Source organism: Nuphar pumila, chromosome 4 (genome assembly GCF_984573655.1).
Source record: "Nuphar pumila chromosome 4, dmNupPumi1.hap1.1, whole genome shotgun sequence".
Taxonomy (NCBI): Eukaryota; Viridiplantae; Streptophyta; class Magnoliopsida; order Nymphaeales; family Nymphaeaceae; genus Nuphar; species Nuphar pumila.
This window is the reverse complement of record NC_143252.1, coordinates 43,456,226-43,476,576: the sequence shown is the minus strand read 5'-3', so window position 1 is coordinate 43,476,576 and position 20,351 is coordinate 43,456,226. Positions and strand designations below refer to the sequence as shown.

Genomic DNA, 20,351 nt, shown 5'->3' with positions numbered 1-20,351 from the left:
AGTTGGCAATAAAAAGAGCAGCAGCTTCTACCATGTATAGGTAGGATGATCGATTTTAAGCATAGCCACAAGTATCCAACCATAAAATGGCAAAGAACTTGATATTTTCAAAATATCGCCACTATTTAAAAGACTGCAAGTTCTACCATGATAATATCCCAATATCAACCTCTATGATTGAAACAGCAACAAAGAGTAGAATTGCATCGAGTTGCCCAACTAAGGCAGGCAAATTTGCACCTATTAATGATAATTGCTTATCATTAGGGACCAAGCACCACAACAGAGGCTCTCAAAGTGTGAAACCTTGTGCACTTCAGAGTTCTCTTACATATGGTAAAAGTTGATCAGATGATAACTGATTAGTTAACTCCAAAATAGTTTATTAGAAACAACACTGGGATATAGCTGACGCCCACATATGACCTACTGCTAACTGGCTCTATGATGAATACACAGCCAAGTTGGAATGAGAAAAATAAGACTCCTTTCATGTAATATTGTATGAGTGCCTGTATAGTCTCCCCACTAATGAAAAGCACGCATGTGCAAAGTTACATAGTAACATGCTAGTGTTGAGCATTCGATCATCAAATGACAGTCAGCCAAATATTTTCAGCAGTGAAAAATGCTACTCAGCCGCATAGCTCATGGACATTTACCATGGAACAATTAGTCATCAACAAAAGGAGCTCACATTTCTCTAGCTATTAGTCGTTCCCGAGTACACAACCACAAAAAATCTTACATACAAATTGTGTTGTGTAATAGGAAATTAGCATCTCACGTACAAAAAACTTAATATGGACGATACCTGTGGCGACTGCCATCACTACCACTGCCATGATACTCATCTGAGCGGCTGGTCCTGCTGCTACGTTTAACGGGGGGCAGCTCAATCGGCGCACCAGGTGGTTGTCTGCACATACAAATGGTATAAGATGCCAGGAGTAATTATGGTTTTATCTTTGAATTGCTAGCATAAAATGCACTAATCTATTTAGCATTCTAGATTTCTCATCCAGTGCTATCTGAACGTTGTCTACAGTATCCAAAACCTATGTGATTATGCTAACCAAAGATCACAAGAAAACAATTGAGTTATGATTAAACTAAATCAGTCTTATCAACTTACAATACATATCCAAGACGACCATCTGGAAGAACCATGGGCACCATTGTCATCCCTGCTGGGGTAGGCCCTCTGCCATATATCACAGGCTGGTGAGGAAAAACCAAGTTTTCACATAAGCCACAAACACAAATGTGCCAAAAGAAAAGCCAACCAATATAAAAATGTATGCACTTGCTCTAATTTATCAAGGTGACTAATAAAAATACTATTTCATTTTGCAAGAGAGGAATTTCATTAAAGGACCAAAGCTGGGCTAACTTAACAACATAACCAACCTGTCCGTATCCTGCTGAGCCAAACCCAGAACGAATAGCTCCATAAGGATCTCCAATCAAACCATAACCACCATGTGAAGGATAGGGTGGGAAATAACCACTGGGGGCGAACGAGGCTGTATCAGACTTCCGATCATTCTGAGGCTTCGCAAGGCAAGCCTCAAAACCCTGGCCTGGAGTTCAAATCAATCAAAACTAAATTAGCTTCAATTATATATAGGAACATCTAGATTAACACAAAAGAAGATACCTAACATTACCATCAAATTCATATTTCTCTGTCTCCTTCACTGCTTTCAAAGCACTGGACCTTTCTGCAAAATGTATGAACCCATGGTCTCTCTTTGTCTGTCCAGGCTTTGCTGGTGGCAGAACAACTTTAGTTATATCACCATGGTGCTCAAATAGTTCCTTCAATTTTTCTTGGGTGATACCCTCTGGCAAGTTTTTCACATAAACAGTCTTGACCTGAGGATTTCCAACAATTACATATCATAAACACCAGTAAATACAAACCCAAATTATTTGTTTGCAGCAGAAATGCAACCTGCCACAACATCTTTCTAAAGCTATTAAGCTCTGTCAAGGACACAGAATTAGGTGGAAATGATGAACACTAACAAGAGTAACAGTAGCAACAAGAACAACAGCAAAGATAGCATTGATAGCGCATTATGTTATTACCAACAAAAATATACCATCTTCGCAGTAAGGCCAGCTCATTTCTTTTCAAAAGCAAATTTTGGGTGTCCACTTAGCCAGATAGGGGATCCTAAAGTTAGGCATCACCACTGTCTTAAACTGCCTTCACGTATCTTAAGCGAGATGGTGGATTTGAAGAAGACACCATTAGTAGGATTGGTGCTGGCTGGATAAAGTGGAGATGGGCTAATGGTGCACTATGTAATAAAAGATGTTACAAACCTTTTTTCTGCCCAGAGTCCGACCCAGAAGATCCGCCCCAGTCTGGATCCACCCCAATGGTAGCCGCCCAGCCTGTTTGGGACTCTAGGAAATTATCAAAAACCTATGTCACAGGAACTTGGCATAGAGGCTGCCGCACCCGCATCAACGCAATGTGATGCGGGTGCGGGTGCGGGTGCGGTCAACGTGACCCTGGGTGTGGTCAACCCGCACCTAGCATTATTTAAAAATATTTAAAATTTTGTCCCAACGTTAGGCACATATTTTACAAAGTTTTTTGAAACGTTGTGCATTAAATTCTTTGAGCCACGTACATTCTTTTATTGTTTGGACCCACGCCGGGGGGGGAGCCCCCAGACCCCCTTACTGCAAGGGCAAAAACTCTGAATCAGACTCCACAACTCATCAGTTGGACCTATGTTAAAATGAGTGGGTCCAAACCTGAATCCGACTAAGTAATGTAGGTATCAGATCAAGATTCGACTGGATTTTTATAAGAAAAACTATACCCAGATCCGATAAAAATTACATAAATTAGACCCAGTCCATACCTTGCAAAATAATATTTTAAATTATTTTACATTGAAAATTTGAGAATCTTAACCGAAACTCCGATCAGACCTGGTTTGGTATAAAATTTTATAAACCATACCCAACCCATATAATAATCGGACCTCATGAGTCCAACCTGAATAATTAATCAGAATCCCTTCTTTGCAACCAAACCCTGGCCTTATAAGATCCAATATGTGTCAGGATCGGGTCATACCAAATCAATTGACACCCTTAGTAGCAGGTTCACCAATTTGCAGTCTAATAGACACTCAAAGCAACCACATTAATGAAGTCATTGAGATTAGTTGCTTCGTTTCACAGAAAATTAATATCACCGTGTCAACTTGTTCAATGTATTCAATTTCGTAGGAGCAATAATCTCTTCTAGAATGTGACGTTAAACCCTTTTAGTGGCAAAATCAAGTCATGCAATTACATGCAGTCACAACCCTATATATATATATATATATATATATATATATATATATATATATATATATATATATATTAACATTTGGTTGTTAATGCTAAAAATGCATTTTCTAATTATGACATGATATTGTTAATGCTAATATGCATTTCGTTGTTAATGTTAATTTTTTATTTAATGAATTCTCATGTTTTATTTCTTAGATACTTACATAGATCAAGTTGTTGCATTAATTATGAGATTTCGATCTCGTATGTATGGTTCAGCCTGCACAGGAAAGTAGAGAGAGAGAGAGAGAGATGCAGAATCGGCTGGGGTGGCACACCAATGGCTCGACCTCCAAACCCTAACTTTTATAAAATACAAGTATACAATGAGCCTTGTAATATCAGAGATATTACAAGGATGCCATTAATGAAGATGAATTTAGCATGTGTTTCATTTAATATGCCATGCGTATGGATCTGGATCCAGCTCCATACGCATGGTATATTTTAACACCCTCCCTCAAGTTGTACGTGATTTTGGAGCATGTACAACTTGCTCTTCAATAACCAAAATTGACGTCCTGTTAGTAAACAGGTCTGCCACTTGATCTTCTGTTCGAACATGACATAGTTCTATCTCCTTCATCTCGACTTTTTGCAGTATGAAATGTTGATCAATCTTAATGTGCTTCGTTCTGCTAAGATGGATAGGATTACATGCAATGTTTATTGCGCTTTGATTGTCACATAGAAGAAATGATCGAATAATTGTCTCCCCAAGATCACTCAATAAGTGTCTAATCCATGTGGCTTCTGTCGTGCCTACAGTCATCGATCTGTATTCAGCCTCTGTACTCAATCGTGCCACTGCCTTTTGTTTTTTGCTGCTCCAGGACACTAAATTGTGTCCAATATATACATAATATCCAGAGACAGATCGTCTCTCATCTGGATCCCCTGCCCAATCTGCGTCTGTATAAGTGATGAGTTCATGTCCTCTATGCAAATTATCGTTCTTGCGATAAACAAGTCTGTCTCCTATAGTTCCTTTTAAATAGCGTAGAATGCGCTTCACAGCTTCCATATGACCCTCCGTTGGAGCATGCATAAACTGGGATACCTGATTGACAGCATAAACTATATCAGGTCTGGTAAAGGTCAAGTATTGTAACATCCCCACGAGACTTCTATACGTTGTAGGGTTGACACAAAGATGACCATCTTCAGAGCTAAGCCTTTGATGTAATACACTAAGAGTACTGACTGGTTTGCAATTCGTCATCCCGGCTCTTTCCAGAAGGTCAAGAGTGTATTTTTGTTGCATGAGTATCAATGTGTCTTGTTGTCTGTCAACTTCCACACCAAGAAAGTACCTCAACTCCCCTAAATCTTTCATCTTGAAAGTTTTCATTAAAAACTGCTTCACGCCTTGCACATGATTATCTGAACTCCCAGTGATCACAATGTCATCAACATATATAAGAAGAAGTATAACAATGTCTGCCTTTTGGTAAATAAAGAGTGAGTGATCCAGAGGGCATCTTCTAAAACCATAACTCTGAATTTGCATAGAGAAACTTTCAAACCAGGAACGAGAGGCCTGTTTCAACCCATACAGAGATTTCCTTAGTTTGTACACCCAGGCAGTAGGATCCTTCTCGGCATAACCAGGAGGTTGCTCCATATACACTTCTTCTTTTAAAGTTCCATGTAAAAATGCATTTTTAACATCCATCTGGCTAAGGCTCCAACCTCGATCGACTGCTAAGGATATGATGACACGAATAGTACCCATTTTGACTACCGAACTAAAAGTTTCATCGTAGTCTTCACCATATTGTTGTGTGAATCCTCGAGCAACAAGTCATGCCTTATATCTGTCAATGCTTCCTTCAGGCTTATACTTTGTTTTATAAACCCATTTTGAGTCAACTACATTCTTTCCTTCTGGCCGAGGGACTATTTCCCAAGTCTGGCATTCATGAAGAGCTTCCATTTCTTCATTCATAGCTTCAGTCCAATGACGGGATTGAAGAGCTTGATTAAAACAAGTGGGTTCATCCTGTTTTGTGAGCTGAGACATAAACAACTGGAAATCAAGGGAGAAGATCTCATAACTCACCCATCGTTGAATAGGATGCTTAATGCGTGACGGCCTTTGAGCCGGATCATTGGCGATGCTTTCCACATTCCTCGGCTCTGTATTTTTGTCTCGTCTAGTGTATATCTGCCCAGAGAAGCGTTCTACTGGGGTGGGTTCAACTGGAGATAATTCAACATGCATCTGTGAGTCATTCAACTCCCTACTCAAGCCGAAGGAAGGACAATTTGTCTGACATGTTTCCCTTGTATTAGCAAAAAGATCTGCGCTTATCCATGGATCATATACTTCTAATTCTCGAGATGGCAACGCTGCAGAGTCATTGACCTGAAAATTTCTTTCGTTGAAAACAACATTTCTGGAGGTCCTAATACGTTTTGTAGTAGGATCATAGCATCGATAACCTTTGTACTCATCTGCATACCCAACAAATCTGCACTTGACAGCCTTGTCTTGAAACTTATTTTGCAGAGATGAATCAACATGTACGTAACATACACAACCAAAAACACGCAGCTCATCGTAAGAGGGATGTTGCCCGAATAAAGTATAATTGGGAGATTTCCGATCCAAAAGTGCCATAGGAAGACGATTTATGATATGAACCAGGGTTACTGAAAGCGCCTAGCTAAAAGGGGAAGCGCGCTTCGGAAGCGCGAAACGTCGCGCTTCCGAAGCGTCCCCTTTTTTGGGAAGCGTGTTTCCCTTTAATGGGGGACGCGTTTCCCTTTAATGGGGGACGCGCTTCCATTTAATGGGAAGCATGCTTCCCATCACGTTTCCCCCTCGCTTTCCCTGTTTTTTTTTTCAATTTTTTGTATTTTTTATTTTTATTTTTTTTGCTTCCCCTCGCTTCCGAGACGCTTCCTAGGTCGCTTCCGAGACGCTTCCTAGGTCGCTTCCGAGACACTTCCCGAATCGGTCCTAAGTGGTCCCACGCTTCCCCGCTTCCTAAAATTTTGAAAGTGCCTCGCTTCCCGCTCCCGCTTCCCGTATCGCTTCCCGCTTCCTCAACTGGCAACCATGATATGAACAGATGTGTGAAAAACTTCTGTCCAGAGACTAACGGGCACATTGCTATCATGTAACATGCTCATCGCGCTCTCTACAATATGCCTGTGTTTCCTCTCCGCAACCCCATTTTGTTGAGTATGAGGGCAAAAAACCTGTCGACTTATTCCTTTATCCCGAAGAAAGGCAATAAACTCGTTCGATGAATACTCTTCTCCACCATCACATTGTAAATGCACAATATCACAAGCAAACTTTGTTTTGACCATCGAATGGAATTCCCGAAATATTTGAAAAACTTCATACTTGTGTTTTAAGAAATATATCCAAGTATAACGGGAATAAGAATCAATAAAGATAACATAGTAACGGCTGCCAGAAAGAGAAGGAATAGGTGCGGGTCCACAAACATCAGAACAAATAATCTCAAATGGCTTTGAAGCTCTTTTATTTATAATATGAAAAGGAAGAACATGACTTTTGCATAGTTCGCATGAAGAACATTTATTATTATTATCAAAAAATGAACATAAACTAGACTCTGGAAGGAGACCATCAGATACAAGGTTTTCAACGAAACCCCGACTACAATGTCCCAAACGACTATGCCAAGTATCTGACTTGTTACAATGAGATGAATTAAAAACTTCCAATGAAGGGAAAAACAAAGACTCTAAAGGTGAAAACACTGAAGAATGCTTGGACGACTTCAACTGGAGAACTGGGACTGAAGACGAAAACACTGAAGGAATCTCCTGGAAGACGTACATGTTTCCTTGTCGCTCCCCCTTAGCGAACGTCTCATTCGTTCGTAGATCCTTAACATAAACAGAAGAGGGAGTAAATTCGACGGAAGAATTCATATCCTCAACAAGTTTAGCTACAGAAACAATGTTCTTTTTAATATTAGGAGCAAGAAGGACATTGGACAAGTGAAGTGAGGACTTTGACATAGAGATGTGCACTGCCAGTATGACTAATGGAGTGATAAGTTCCATCTCCCGTAACTATACTACCTTTTTCAAAATAAGGCAATAAGTGAGATAACTTACCCACATTACCCGTAACATGTGTGGCGGCACCTGAATCAACATACCATTCGCCTTGTTCATTTTGCTTGATCGTCATCTGTGACAATGCTGATAACAAAAGTTGTTGCACATCTGTGGATAACAAAAGTTGTTGCATTCTCCTCTAATTCCCTGTATTAAAAACCCCTGAAATATTAGGTGTAGGCAAGATACCACGTCCTCCCTGCCCAGGAAAGTAGAGAGAGAGATGCAGAATCGGCTGGGGCGGCACACCAATGGCTCGACCTCCAAACCCTAACTTTTATAAAATACAACAAGTAGCATGTGTTTCATTTAATATGCCATGCGTATGGATCTGGATCCAGATCCATGCGCATGGTATATTTTAACATTAATGTTATTTTTACATGTTAATCTCATATTTTTTCAGTATTTATTTGAGATTTTTTATTTCTTGTCGGTTGTTGCTTCATCAATAAAGAATTTTTATTTATTTATAATTTTAGATATTTTTTATATTTTTTTAAATTTTTTAAAAAAAACTTTGAGGCTTACGCTTTACGCCTCGAGGCTTACGCCTCGCCTTAGATTTTGGTGGAGCGTCTCGCTACGCCTCGACGCTTTTCACAACACTGATTGGGAGCTTGCTTTATGGATAAGTTATATATATATATATATACCCTCCCGCACCCAAGTTTTTTTAAAGTGTCGCATCGCCGCACCCGCATCTGTACTCGCACTCGCACCTATGTGACATAGTCAGAAACCCAACCTAGCCTGGAGTTCTGCTCAGCTGGGACTCCGGGGGGGCACCCCCCCCCCCTTGTAGAATCCTCTCTAGGGTGGAATTGTAACTGTACTTTTACCCTCTTACTCTTCTATAATTCTATAAATAAGCATGTATAGCTTAGTTTATTTTCAATGAAGCATATTGAGATTCCTCTTTATTCTTCGTTATGGTTTGTGTGATTGCTCTTCGAGGAAAAGACTCTGCTCTCTCGCCCCTCTGTCCATCCCCGTTCATCGTCGGCCAACCAGGAATATGTTTCTCCCTTCCAACCACACCTTCGCCATCAGCCTCGTTTTCCCTCTATGGCTGTGTCCCAGCCCTGTGACACACCCAACCCCTTTTCCCCTACCGTTTTTTCCCTAGTCGTGTCTCCTGTCCTGGGACACGTCCCTACCTCACGCCCAAGATCCGCATGTCTACCTTGTGTCCACCCGACTGACGACACGCCCGCGCGCCCCAGCGTGTCCTCCCAACCGGACATACCGCCCTTGTTGTTGTCGCACCATCCAGCTGCTGCCCAGCCTCATGCATGCACACATCTCCCTAAGCCATGCATCATTTTGTGTGCTGAATTCGTAGAACCATCCTCTGTGGGAGCTTGTGTTCTATTAGTGGTATCAGATCCCGCAAACCACGTCGTCCATCAAATTGTCTTGATCGACGCAACAAAGGCCACACCAATGTTATAAAAAATGCACCTTGAGGCGCAAAAGGTGCACCTCGCCTTGAGGCACGGCCCTCTGTGCCTCAAGAAGCAAGCCTGAGGCGCAAAAATTTTTATTTTTTTTTTACAACAAGATTTTTGAGACATAATCAATAAGATTTTTGTAGGATAATCTCATATATTTTTCAGTTATTTCAATTATGTAATCAATTTCTTAGTATATTACTATATTTTAACTTTTGTTGGTTAATCTCGTATATTTTTCAGTTATTTCAGTCATGTAATTAGTTTCTTAATATATTTTAACTTGTGTTGGTTAATCTCATATATTTTCCAGTTATGTAATTAGTTTTTTAGTTACTTTTATATGTTAATCTCATATTTCTTAGAATAATCTCATATGTTTTAACTTTTGTAGGTTAATCTCATATATTTTTCAGTTATTTCAGTTATGTAATCAGTTTCTTAGTATATTTTAACTTTTGTTGATTAATCTCATATATTTTCCAGTTACGTAATCAGTTTTTAGTTATTTTTATATGTTAATCTCATATTTTTTAGAATAATCTCATATATTTTAACTTTTGTAGGTTAATCTCATATATTTTCCAATTATTTCAGTTATGTAATCAGTTTCTTAGTATATTTTAACTTTTGTTGGTTAATCTCATATATTTTCCAGTTATGTAATCAGTTTTTTAGTTACTTTTATATGTTAATCTCATATTTTTTAGAATAATCTATATTTTAACTTTTGTTGGTTAATCTCATATATTTTCCAGTTATGTAATCATTTTTGTAGTTACTTTTATATGTTAATCTCATATATTTTAACTTTTGTAGGTTAATCTCATATATTTTCCAGTTATTTCAGTTATGTAATCGGTTTCTTAGTATATTTTAACTTTTTTGGTTAATCTCATATATTTTCCAGTTATATAATCAGTTTTTAGTTATTTTTATATGTTAATCTCATATTTTTTAGTACTTATTTGAAATTTTATATTTCTTATTGGTTGTTATTTCATCAATAAAGCATTTCTTTATTTATTTGTATTTTTAGACATTTTTTAATAATTTTTTAAAAGTTTTCAAAAAAAAATTGAGGCCTACGCTTTACGCCTCGCCTCGGTTTTTGGTGGAGCGCCTCGCTACGCCCCAACGCTTTTCACAACACTAGGCCACACCCTTTCTGCTTCTTTTCATGAATGATTCGATAGGCGTGTTAAATTTTTGAATTTTTTCAATTCCGTTGCATCGGATTTTAGCGTGGAGTGTTAGATTAGATCCAACGATGATCTAACCTGAATCTGGAGGATTCGATTTCATTTTTCGTGCTCGTGAGTCCATGACGCTTTTTTGGGTCTCCAAAGAGCCGAAGAGCAGTCCTGACAGCTTTATAGACATGTGGCTGAATTCTTTTCCAACCTGTACCAAGCCAAATACGTATTTTGGTGCAACCTAGGTACTTTTGAGAGGGTCTAACCAACCCAGGTGCTCGACCGTTGTTTCGAGACGTGTTTGCCTTGTGTACGGGAGGCCCACGCCTAATCGGACATTTGCACACGCGGCACTACCAGTAACTATTTTCCGTATCACGAGTCTATTCAGCAAAGGCACACCCTTCTTGTTTTCGTAACTCTGAAAACCCACGATATGACTTGGGCACATGAGATGTATGTTGAACTATGCACCGCATTCGAAATGAGATCTACTCGAGTTGATGAGCAACTTGCTCAATTGGCCAAAGACATGGTTACACTCAATGGGAAATTGGATGAGTGATTCCAACAGTTCCTCGCGCGTATCGATGGACGCAATAACGATTGAGAATATCGTAAAGGGGAATCCAGCTCGGGTGGCCAGACCTCAGGGTCCACCAACGAACCCTATCAGGTCGGCCAACCCGATTGAAATTTCCTAAATTTGTCATAGTTGGCCCTATGAGTTGGTTGTTTTGAGCTGAACAATATTTTTGGATTATAAGGACGTTCGAGGAGGACCGAGTGGCCTTCGCCTCGATCTACCTCGAGGAAGATGACATCCACTGGTATCATTGATTAGTATCCTAGCTAGGGACGCCTACTTGGGAGGGCTTTTTGAGAGCCCTAGTGATACGATTTGGTCCCTCTGCCTACGTTAATTACCATGTCGTGTTGTCCAAGATCTGTTAACAAGGCAGTGTTATCGACTACCAGGTTGATTTAGACATTTATTGCAGGTCTTAAACCGGACCTACAAATCAAGGTACAAGCCATTAGACCAATATCCCTGATGCAAGGTTTTGACTGGATGTCCCACCTAGTCGGGTCTAGCAGGAGAAACTCTCGCTAGACCTGACAGGGTGGGACATCCAGTCAGAAGTATAAGTCCCAAGGGAACCTGACCTTTTAGCAGGACCATGTCCCACCCCTCTTAGATCTATTGAGCGGGCCACGAATCGCTCCCAGCCGCCTAGTTGAGCATCCGAACCACAACCAAAGATGCACGTAAAGCGGGTCTCTCACGAACACATGAAGGAGCGCCGCAAGAAGGGCCTATGTTATCACAGTGACAAGGTATGGACCAAGGACCACAAGTGTAAGGTCCTGAATCTATACCTTATCGATAGTGAGTCCGAGGACAATGAACTCAGTGATCCTGAGTCGACCGATACGGGTGATGACGCTCTAGAGGAGGTTTCCGAGATATCATACCACGCGCTAGCTAGCATGGAGGTGCCTCAAACAATGAGGGTACCTGGTAGAATTAGTCAGTTGATGATTTCATTGCTGATAGATATCGGTTCGACGCACAACTTCATGTGTGCTCAGATGGCTAATCAAGCCAAGTGCTCGACTACCCCCACAACACCCCTGTAGCAAGCTCAAATGCATTGCCCTTTGCCCTGGGGTCTGTCTGGAGATCCAAGGAACCATCCTGAAGACTAATATGTACATATTGTCGATTAAGAGTGTGGACGTGGTTTTAGGAAGGCAGTGGCTTCAGTCCTTGGGTTATATCTGTTAGAACTTGGTCATGACAATGGAGTTTGAGTACAGCGGCCATTCGGTCTCGATCCGAGCTTCCCCCAAGACACCTTCTTTGGCCGAGTCTAAACAACTTTCCAAGGTTGTTTGGGAGGGCGTCTCTCAGGTGTTCTTGATGATGCTGATAGGATGGGGTGCCCACGACCCCTATAAAGACTCTGTCTGACTTGGAGGCCTCGCTTCAGGAGCTGAGCACAGTGTTTGATGAGCCCAAGGGCCTACCGCCCTCTTAGTCCCACGACCATGCGATCCCCATTGAGCCGCGAACTAAGCCCACAAACATTCGGCCCTATAGATATGCAGACACACATAAGTTAGAGATAAAGCAGCTAGTGAAGGAGGTGCTCTCAGATGAGATCATCAGGGCACGTGGGAAAACCATTTGCCTAGTGTTTAAAGCTGGAGGTGACAAGGATTAGTTGCTACAACAGTTTCTCGAGAGCCCACGCATTAAGGACGAGGCGTGTTTGAGAGAAGTGGATTGTTACGGACCCTTTTCTGCCCTAGGTCCGACACAGAAGATTTGCACCAGTGGTAGCCACCAAGCCTACTTGAGACTTTGAAAAATTATTAAAAACCCAACCGGATCAGGATGGGACTCTGGTGGGATTGTGATTATACTTTTACCTTTTTGCCCTTATGTAATTCTATAAATAAGCACATGTATACCTTAGTTTATTTTCAATTAAGCATATTGAGATTCCTCTCTATTCACTATAATTTATGTGATTGCTCCTTGAGGGAAAAACTCTTCACCCTCACCCCTTCGCCTCATTTTTCGTGCCCACCAGGTGAGACACCTATCTCTCCCCTTGTCGGATTCCCTCTATGGTCGTGTCCCATCCCTATGACACGCCCAACCCCTCTCCGCCTATCATTTTTTCCCCTGGCCGTATCTCTTGCCATGGGACACGTCCCTACCTCAAGCCCAAGCTTCCCGCGTCCACCTCTACCGTGTCTCTCTCTGCCCCGCGACGCACCTCCCTCTCCTTCACGCCCGCGCGTGCCAACATGTCTTCTCAGCCGGACACGATGCACCTGTTGTTGCATCGTCCAACTGTTGCCTGACCTTGCCCAGCCTCGTGTGTATCGCGTTTCGCGTGCCAGATTCGTAGAATCGTCCTCTATGGGAGCTTGGGTTCTATCAAAAGAGTACCTCTACAATCAAAAGGACATTTTTATAAGACTGTTATAAGGTTGGCATAATTATCCAATGGTGAATATTGGGAGACTAAGAAGTAACAAAAAGATAGAGTGCATTGCACAAATATGTTCATGTTAAGATGGATGTCAAGAGCAGGGTTACCGGAAACGCTATAGCACTTGTGGAAGCGCACTTCCCTGAAAGGTGTTTCGGAAGCGCAAAACGTGACACTTCTGAAACACGTGGGGAAGTGACCCTTTTATATGGGAAGCACGCTTCCCACTCACTTCCCAATATCAAGTTGTGAATATATTTTTTTTGGAGGGGGAGGAGGGCTTGGAGCCTTTAACAAAAAAATTTCCCAATATCGGGAAAACACGATTCCTATTCGCTTCCCACTTGAATCCTAGGTCGGTTTCGGTTCGCTTCTCTTCTTGCTTCCGAGACGATTCCCGGTTCGCTTCTAAGTCATCCTGCACTTTCAGTTTCCTAAAATTTTAGAAGTGCCTCGCTTCCCACTTCCTCGACTGACAACTCTGGTCAAGAGCTATGAAAAAGGACAAGATTAACAAATATATCAGAATGTGCTTAGGAATTCCTACCAATAAAGGATAAGATAAGAGAATATTGGTTAAGATGGTTTGGATATGTTGCACAAAGATCTATACCGTCACAATAAGAAAAGTTTACATAATACAAAAGGAATTAGAGAAAGAGGAAGACCATTTAAGACTTGGAAGGAGGTAGTTAGAGGTAATACGAAGGATTGTAAAGCTATGTCACATAGATACAGGTGCGGATGTGGCGATGCGGCACTTTAAAAAAACTTGGGTCTGGGGGTGAGGGGAGGGTATATATATATATATATATATATATATATATATATATATATATATATATATATATATATATATATATATATATATATATATATATATATATATATTTTAACAATTTTAAGTTAACACTAATGAAATAAAACAATTATCATATCATCAATTCATCATGCAATAAATCAAATTAACAATCTCCAATTATTCTTCATCAATAAAAAATAACACCACAATTAAATCAACCTAAATATGGGTTCACCAACAGGGTTGGGTTCGGTTCTGGTGAACCCAGACCAAGGCTTCAGTTCGATTCTGGTGAACCCCAGCCTGAGTTCAACAGAGTCGTACACAACAGACCTGGGTTCGGTTTTGGACCTCTGGTGAACCCAGGCCTGGGTTCGGCCCTTTCGCCAATGAGGGGAGGAGGTGGAAGGAGAAGGAAGAAGAAGAAAGAGAGGAGGAGAAGGAAGAAGAAAGAGAAGAGGAGGAAGAAGAGGGAGAAGGAAGAATAAGAAAGATAAGAGGAGGAGGAGGAAGAGAGGTACATATTTCTCTGTGGTTGTCGTCGTCATCAATGGAAGAGGAGTCGGTGAGGGGGAGGACGAGCAATCTGTTGGGGAGAGAAAGGAGGAGCAGTCAAAGAGCAAGGAGGAGTCGGGGGGGCGCAGTTGTGCCCTAATACCCCGCCCCTTTTCAAAACAATTATGTGGATGCGAATTTTCAATTTTTTTAATTTTTGACCAGACTCGGTCAAAATTGACTAAATCCATTTTTAAACAAATGTAACCCTAGGGGCGGGATGACCGCACCTAGATTTGTTTGACCGCACCAGGTGCCACACCCGCGCCCACGTCACGTTGGCGTGAGTGTGCCGGCCAATTAGGCTAGTCTGTGTATGGTTGCCAGTTGAGGAAGCGGGAGCGGGAAGCGATACGGGAAGCGGGAGCGGGAAGCGAGGCACTTTCAAAATTTTAGGAAGCGGGGAAGCGTGGGACCACTTAGGAGCGATTCGGGAAGTGTCTTGGAAGCGACCTAGGAAGCGTCTCGAAAGCGACCTAGGAAGCGTCTCGGAAGCGAGGGGGAAGCGAAAAAAATAAAAATAAAAAATAAAAAATTTGAAAAAAATAGGGGAAGCGTGGGGGAAGCGAGGGGAAGCGTGATGGGAAGCGCGCTTCCCATTAAAGGGAAGCGCGTCCCCCATTAAAGGGAAGCACGCTTCCCAAAAAAGGGGGATGCTTCCCCCCACACTTCGGAAGCGCGACGTTTCGCGCTTCCGAAGCGCGCTTCGGGGAAGCACGCTTCGGGGAAGCACGCTTCGGGGAAGCGCGCTTCCCCTTTTAGCTAGGCGCTTCCGGTAACCCTGAGTCTGTGTGACATAGTTGTAAAGTGACCGAAGTTGTAGCTCTAGATAGGAAGAAATCGAGAAGTAGGAATCATAAAGCCAACCACGTGTAGTTAGGATAATAAGGTGTGATGATGATAATGATAATGATAATAAATCACATGCCTATATAAAAGAGGTAAATATACTAAAAATAGCTAAAATGCCCTGCAAGCCTTATATCTGGTTGAGCTCAATCATCCAAACCCGCATACAATTAACCAATCTTTACTTTTAATCTAAAGACTCAACTAATGCTAAATTACCATAATGATATTCAATCTTTGCTTATCAAGTCACCACTAATGCTACATTACCACAAGACCACACCACCAATAGAAATCAATGCACATAGCTCTAGCCTTAAATTTTAGAGTCTAGACCATCCCTTTTAAAGAATCTTCACCATCCATGTCATTGTTTTCAGTGCTGCTTTGATAGAATCTAATTGTAATATTAGGAAGTTTCAAACCATCATGAGTTGAATTTTTTTCCAAAACCAATAAATCTCAAATAGCGGGTACCATGAACCTAAATAAGCATTGTGACTTCAGGTCTTGAACTGACTTGCTCATAGAAGGATTGATGCTTATTCTTTTGAATTTCTACATATGGATCTACTCAATCTCCTAGGTTAACCCACTTCCCATTAACACCTTATGTCACCAATGAGTCCTCAAAAGTTTTTGCCTATGGACACCCGAGAGCAGTCAGAATACCTTCATGTGGTTGGTTTATGTCTTGGAATCCACCAACTAAATGGGGTATCTCAGAAGGATTGGAACATCCAAGAAGCATACAAGTATCATTCTTAACCTGACTCGGAAAATAGCTAACATATGCCTGTATGACTTCTACGAAAGGCTGGAAGATAATAAGAGAAAAGGAAATAAGAAGCTTAAGGTCAAATAATCATGACGATTCCAAAATTCAAGTTTAGTCATTTTTATCCGCAAGAATCAGATGTCAATAACAGTGTGGTCAGACAAACAAAAATGGCTTGCCTGGACCCTAGTATGTGCAAAAATACAGGAACATGTGCCAATGGAAAACATGAGCATTTAGTGGAGTATAGATTACGGCAATCAGAAACATGAGGTGAAATTACAAGGTCATGCCTAAACACATCACCAAACCCTAGGGATGCCAGCCAACTTTACATAGGCAGTGAGCACAGAATGGATCAAGTCAAGCTCATGATCTGAAATTGAGCTTATGATAAGATATAAGACACTTTACTTTCATATGGCCATCAATTTCCAGACTAACAATTCGACTTGATGATTTAAGATGCATCTTCAACAATCCAAGATTTCAATGAGGGTCAACTTTCTTCATCATCACCCCAGATTCCTTCATCTCAAAATTCTACATACTGGACTAAATTCTAAAGGTTGGAAAATTGAGGGCTTCACAACAAGGAAAGAAACTTCCTAGATCCCCCAAAGTGATGGAGTTCAAATCCTTACTTTTGGAGATACATATATTGCCAAACAGTAAATTATAAGCTATTAGTCACTGAGATGAACAAAAAATGAAATAACCACCGGCTTTTCGATACATGGCTTACCTGAGCAGCAGCAGTAGAGTCAGTTGCATTCCTAGAGTCTGCCCAGCTTACAGTCGGAGTGTTGCCATCTAGTTTGAATTTTGAAGATGACATCTTATCTCTAGCATAATCAGCGCATGCATGATTGTAATATTCAACAAAAGCAAAGCCACGATTACGGCTCGAGTTCTGCGGATCCTGCAATTATTAAGTGAAAAAAATCAAGGGAATGAGTAGATGAAGACTTCAAAAATGAAACAAACCACTTGGACCAAATGCATTATCTACACCTTCAACAATTCAATACTTTCAACTCCAGGGCCATTCTCCTCAACAGCTCGCCTCAGATCTTCTTCCGTCCAGGTCTTTGGAATGTTACCAATAAAAAGCTTATACTTTGTTTGGGATAAGGAACACCTTAGCTTTCTCCTCTGTAGTACAAAGAACTAAAATGAACAACCTCATCAAAATAAGGCGAGAAAAGAGACAGCCAAATGCTGCATAACCCACTTCACCTTCACAAGTTCCTTCTCATGCAGCTCTTCAATGGCCTTCTGAGCTAAGTCCCTCATTCGGAAAGTGACAAACGCATAACCTTTGTGATCCCCAGATGCCTTATCTTTGACCATCCTGATCTGTTGCCTCTCACAAAACAATTATAAAGGGAACAAACTCAAACATATACCTCAAAGGCCAACACTGAAAAAAATAGAATGAAGTTCACAAAGTGACAACCTCAGTAACTTCGCCAATTTGTTCGCACATTTCTCTCAATCGGTATTCTGTCAAATCTCGGGGCAACCCCCCAATAAAAACTTCAGAACCATGAGGTGGGAGTGCCAAGAGTTCGGCATGTTTCTCTCTTTCCGTATCATCTTCCATATTCTCCAATTCTTCTCTGGGGCTAGAGTTTGTATCCGCTCCCTCTCCCTCGTTGGCCTCACCAGTGTGTCCTTGCTCTCCATAGGGCTCTGTTTCGAGCTCAGCCTCATCTAAAGGCTCCACAGGACCAAATTCTTCAGCCTCATCATCGTCAATGTCTTCAACTTCATTGTCGCCATCGAGGTCTATCTGCTCCGCCAGCTCCTCGCCTACATCGCCGGCTCCAACCCTCACCATAGTACCAACGAAGTAACAACTCCACACTCACTGCAAGCAACCGCCATGGGTTTACCGAGTAGCATTCGCAGAATCAAGACCCAAAAGAAATTTCAGAATAAGAAGAATTAGGAGGCTTTTGAATGGACCCGCTGGGATGGTTTGGCAAAAAATTGACAGACTATTGTGATCTATAATGCAAAATCCCTACTTATCTCAGTTTGTGAAAACTGGTTACATCCAGAGTCCCAGCTGCCACCATAAAGGGGCTTTAGGATGAACCAACTTATCAAGAAAACTGATAAGTCGGAATACAGCATACTACCGGGATCCACAATGACATATCTCAACATATTCTAGTTTTCTGGGTATGTGGGTGCGTCCAAACACACCCATTTATCTAGAAAATAGGGATAACTTGGGATATAGTGCGTGGGTTGCGTCCAAAAACACCCCCAAGGTAGATTCGGAAGCGCCCATTTATGCAGCAAGAACGGGATAAGTTGGGAAAATTACAAAGCGCTCGAAAATGTAATTCCCCAACTTATTCCAGTTTTGGGGACAAGTGGGTCATACCCCAACCACCTCCAAAAGAGATCTAACTGCGATATATGATTCAAGGATCAAAACAAACAATTTTGAGACTCAGAAATCTGAATGAGGAACCAAATAGAGGAACGACTAAAACCATGAAGAAGAAGAAAGGGAAGAAATCCTAGACCGTCGATTCAGAGGAGGAGATCGTACCGGAAATAATGCTCGCCGTTCTCGTTCCGGTCGCCGCTGGGGCTTCTCTTATTCATCCGATCAACTCGAAAGGTCGTGGGATGAACGTCACCCAATAATTTCGAAACCCTAACCTTCTGCCCCGCACTCGGGTAAGGCGGGTCAGCGACCACCATCCGATACGTTAAATAGTGGTGACCTCGAATCGGATAAATCCGGTTCAAAAAGAGCTTTCTTGAAGGCGGCACAAAGCTTCTGACTCGAATCGGAAAATGCGGCCTCGACGTCTTGATCGAGACCGCGTGGACCTGGGATTCGAATCCGACTCTTTATTTCCGAAATGCGGATCTTTAAAATAGTTTTGGGATTCAGATCGGATTTCAATCAGTATCTTACCTCAGTCTCAGATGTATGTTTGGATTTGGATCTGATATAGGAATATAAACGGGTTGGACTTGGGTGGGATCTATGCAACACTGAGTCCAACCTAATCGGATTTGGATTCCAATTTGGAGTTAGATAAAACTGAATATGGATCTGACCAACTTAAAATCCAACATTTACATGTATTCGAATTCTGATTCTACTCAATTCATTTCAAATCTTAGTCACATCGAACTCAGTTCGAATGCAAAATCCAATACCAAGTCCAGATTTGATTATTAATCGGATCCTACTTTGGCTACCGGATCTGACTAAGTGGATTCAGATTCAGGTTAAAGATCAGATTAATATCCAACCTATTGACATCTCTAATCCAACCCGATCAGCTTGAATTGTTTACCTGCAAAAAGTTTGTTTCAGCCCTCCTATGATTAGGGGCGTCAACAGTCAGGTTTAATTTAGATCCAGGTAGAATCAGACCCATACCTGATTTCAGATGCTGGTACCGCTCTGGACCCCAGTGCAATCGGACCCACCATAAGAGAAACCACACCCGGATCCTATAAGGATTACATAAACCAAAAGCCGGACCATATCTGGTAAAATAAATTTTGTTTATCCTTTTTACATTGAAAAATATGTTTCTTTGTGGGAACTCAAGTCGGTTCCAGGTCTGGTATGAAATTTCACAAACCATACCCTGCTCTATATATTAATCTGACCCTTAGGGTTCGACCCGGATTCTATTTCAACAGCTTATTATTTATTACCAAACCTTGACCCTATAGGGTTTGATATGGGTCAGGTCCAGGTCAAACCCGACTCATTGACACCCTACCTATGATGGATTCTGTATTACCATAAGTATTTGGTGTCCGGATTCAATCAACTTCATTAGATATCTCGAACGCTAATCTTTGAATTTGGATTCACTAATCTTTAATGACAAGTCATTCCCATAATGAGAGAATAGAATATAAAAAGCTACTCGAACCAGACCCCAAAGTGGTGGGTCAGGTCAGGTCATGCTGAACATGAGCGTTTTTGCTAATGCTGACATCGTGGCCATCCCATTTGCATTTTAAAAAGCTCAAAAGTCAACAAAACCACGTGGCATTCATCCAAAATGCAAACAGACGGCCACGAGGTCGACATGAGCAAAAACGCTCATGTTGACCTAATCTGCTTCCAAAGTGGTGGGTCTGTGTAAACACCCCAAATTTTCACTCACCTCCCCGACAGTTCCACCAAGCATCATCATCCAGCCTCTGAAATCGCTGGAGGGCAAGATGGTCATTTTCCGA

At 41.4% G+C, this 20,351-nt stretch overlaps 1 protein-coding gene across 3 annotated transcripts; it reads right to left on the bottom strand.

The window, feature by feature from the left end:
- Positions 1-464: 464 nt before the first annotated feature.
- LOC149840120 (heterogeneous nuclear ribonucleoprotein Q-like) lies at positions 465-18,822 on the bottom strand. Of its 3 annotated transcripts, none has more exons than XM_090003043.1 (9): positions 18,685-18,822; positions 17,575-17,988; positions 17,355-17,474; positions 17,130-17,270; positions 16,861-17,037; positions 1,671-1,878; positions 1,411-1,583; positions 1,136-1,221; positions 465-919 (listed from the first exon to the last, which is right to left on the bottom strand). In XM_090003043.1, exons 2-9 carry the CDS (start codon positions 17,956-17,958, stop codon positions 799-801), a joined length of 1,410 nt encoding a protein of 469 aa, XP_089859169.1. In that variant the 5' UTR covers positions 17,959-17,988; positions 18,685-18,822; the 3' UTR covers positions 465-798. The 3 variants fall into 3 exon arrangements, with proteins under 3 accessions (XP_089859169.1, XP_089859170.1, XP_089859171.1); XM_090003044.1 differs by having other exon boundaries at positions 1,136-1,204; XM_090003045.1 differs by lacking the exon at positions 465-919 and having other exon boundaries at positions 993-1,204.
- Positions 18,823-20,351: the final 1,529 nt, after the last annotated feature.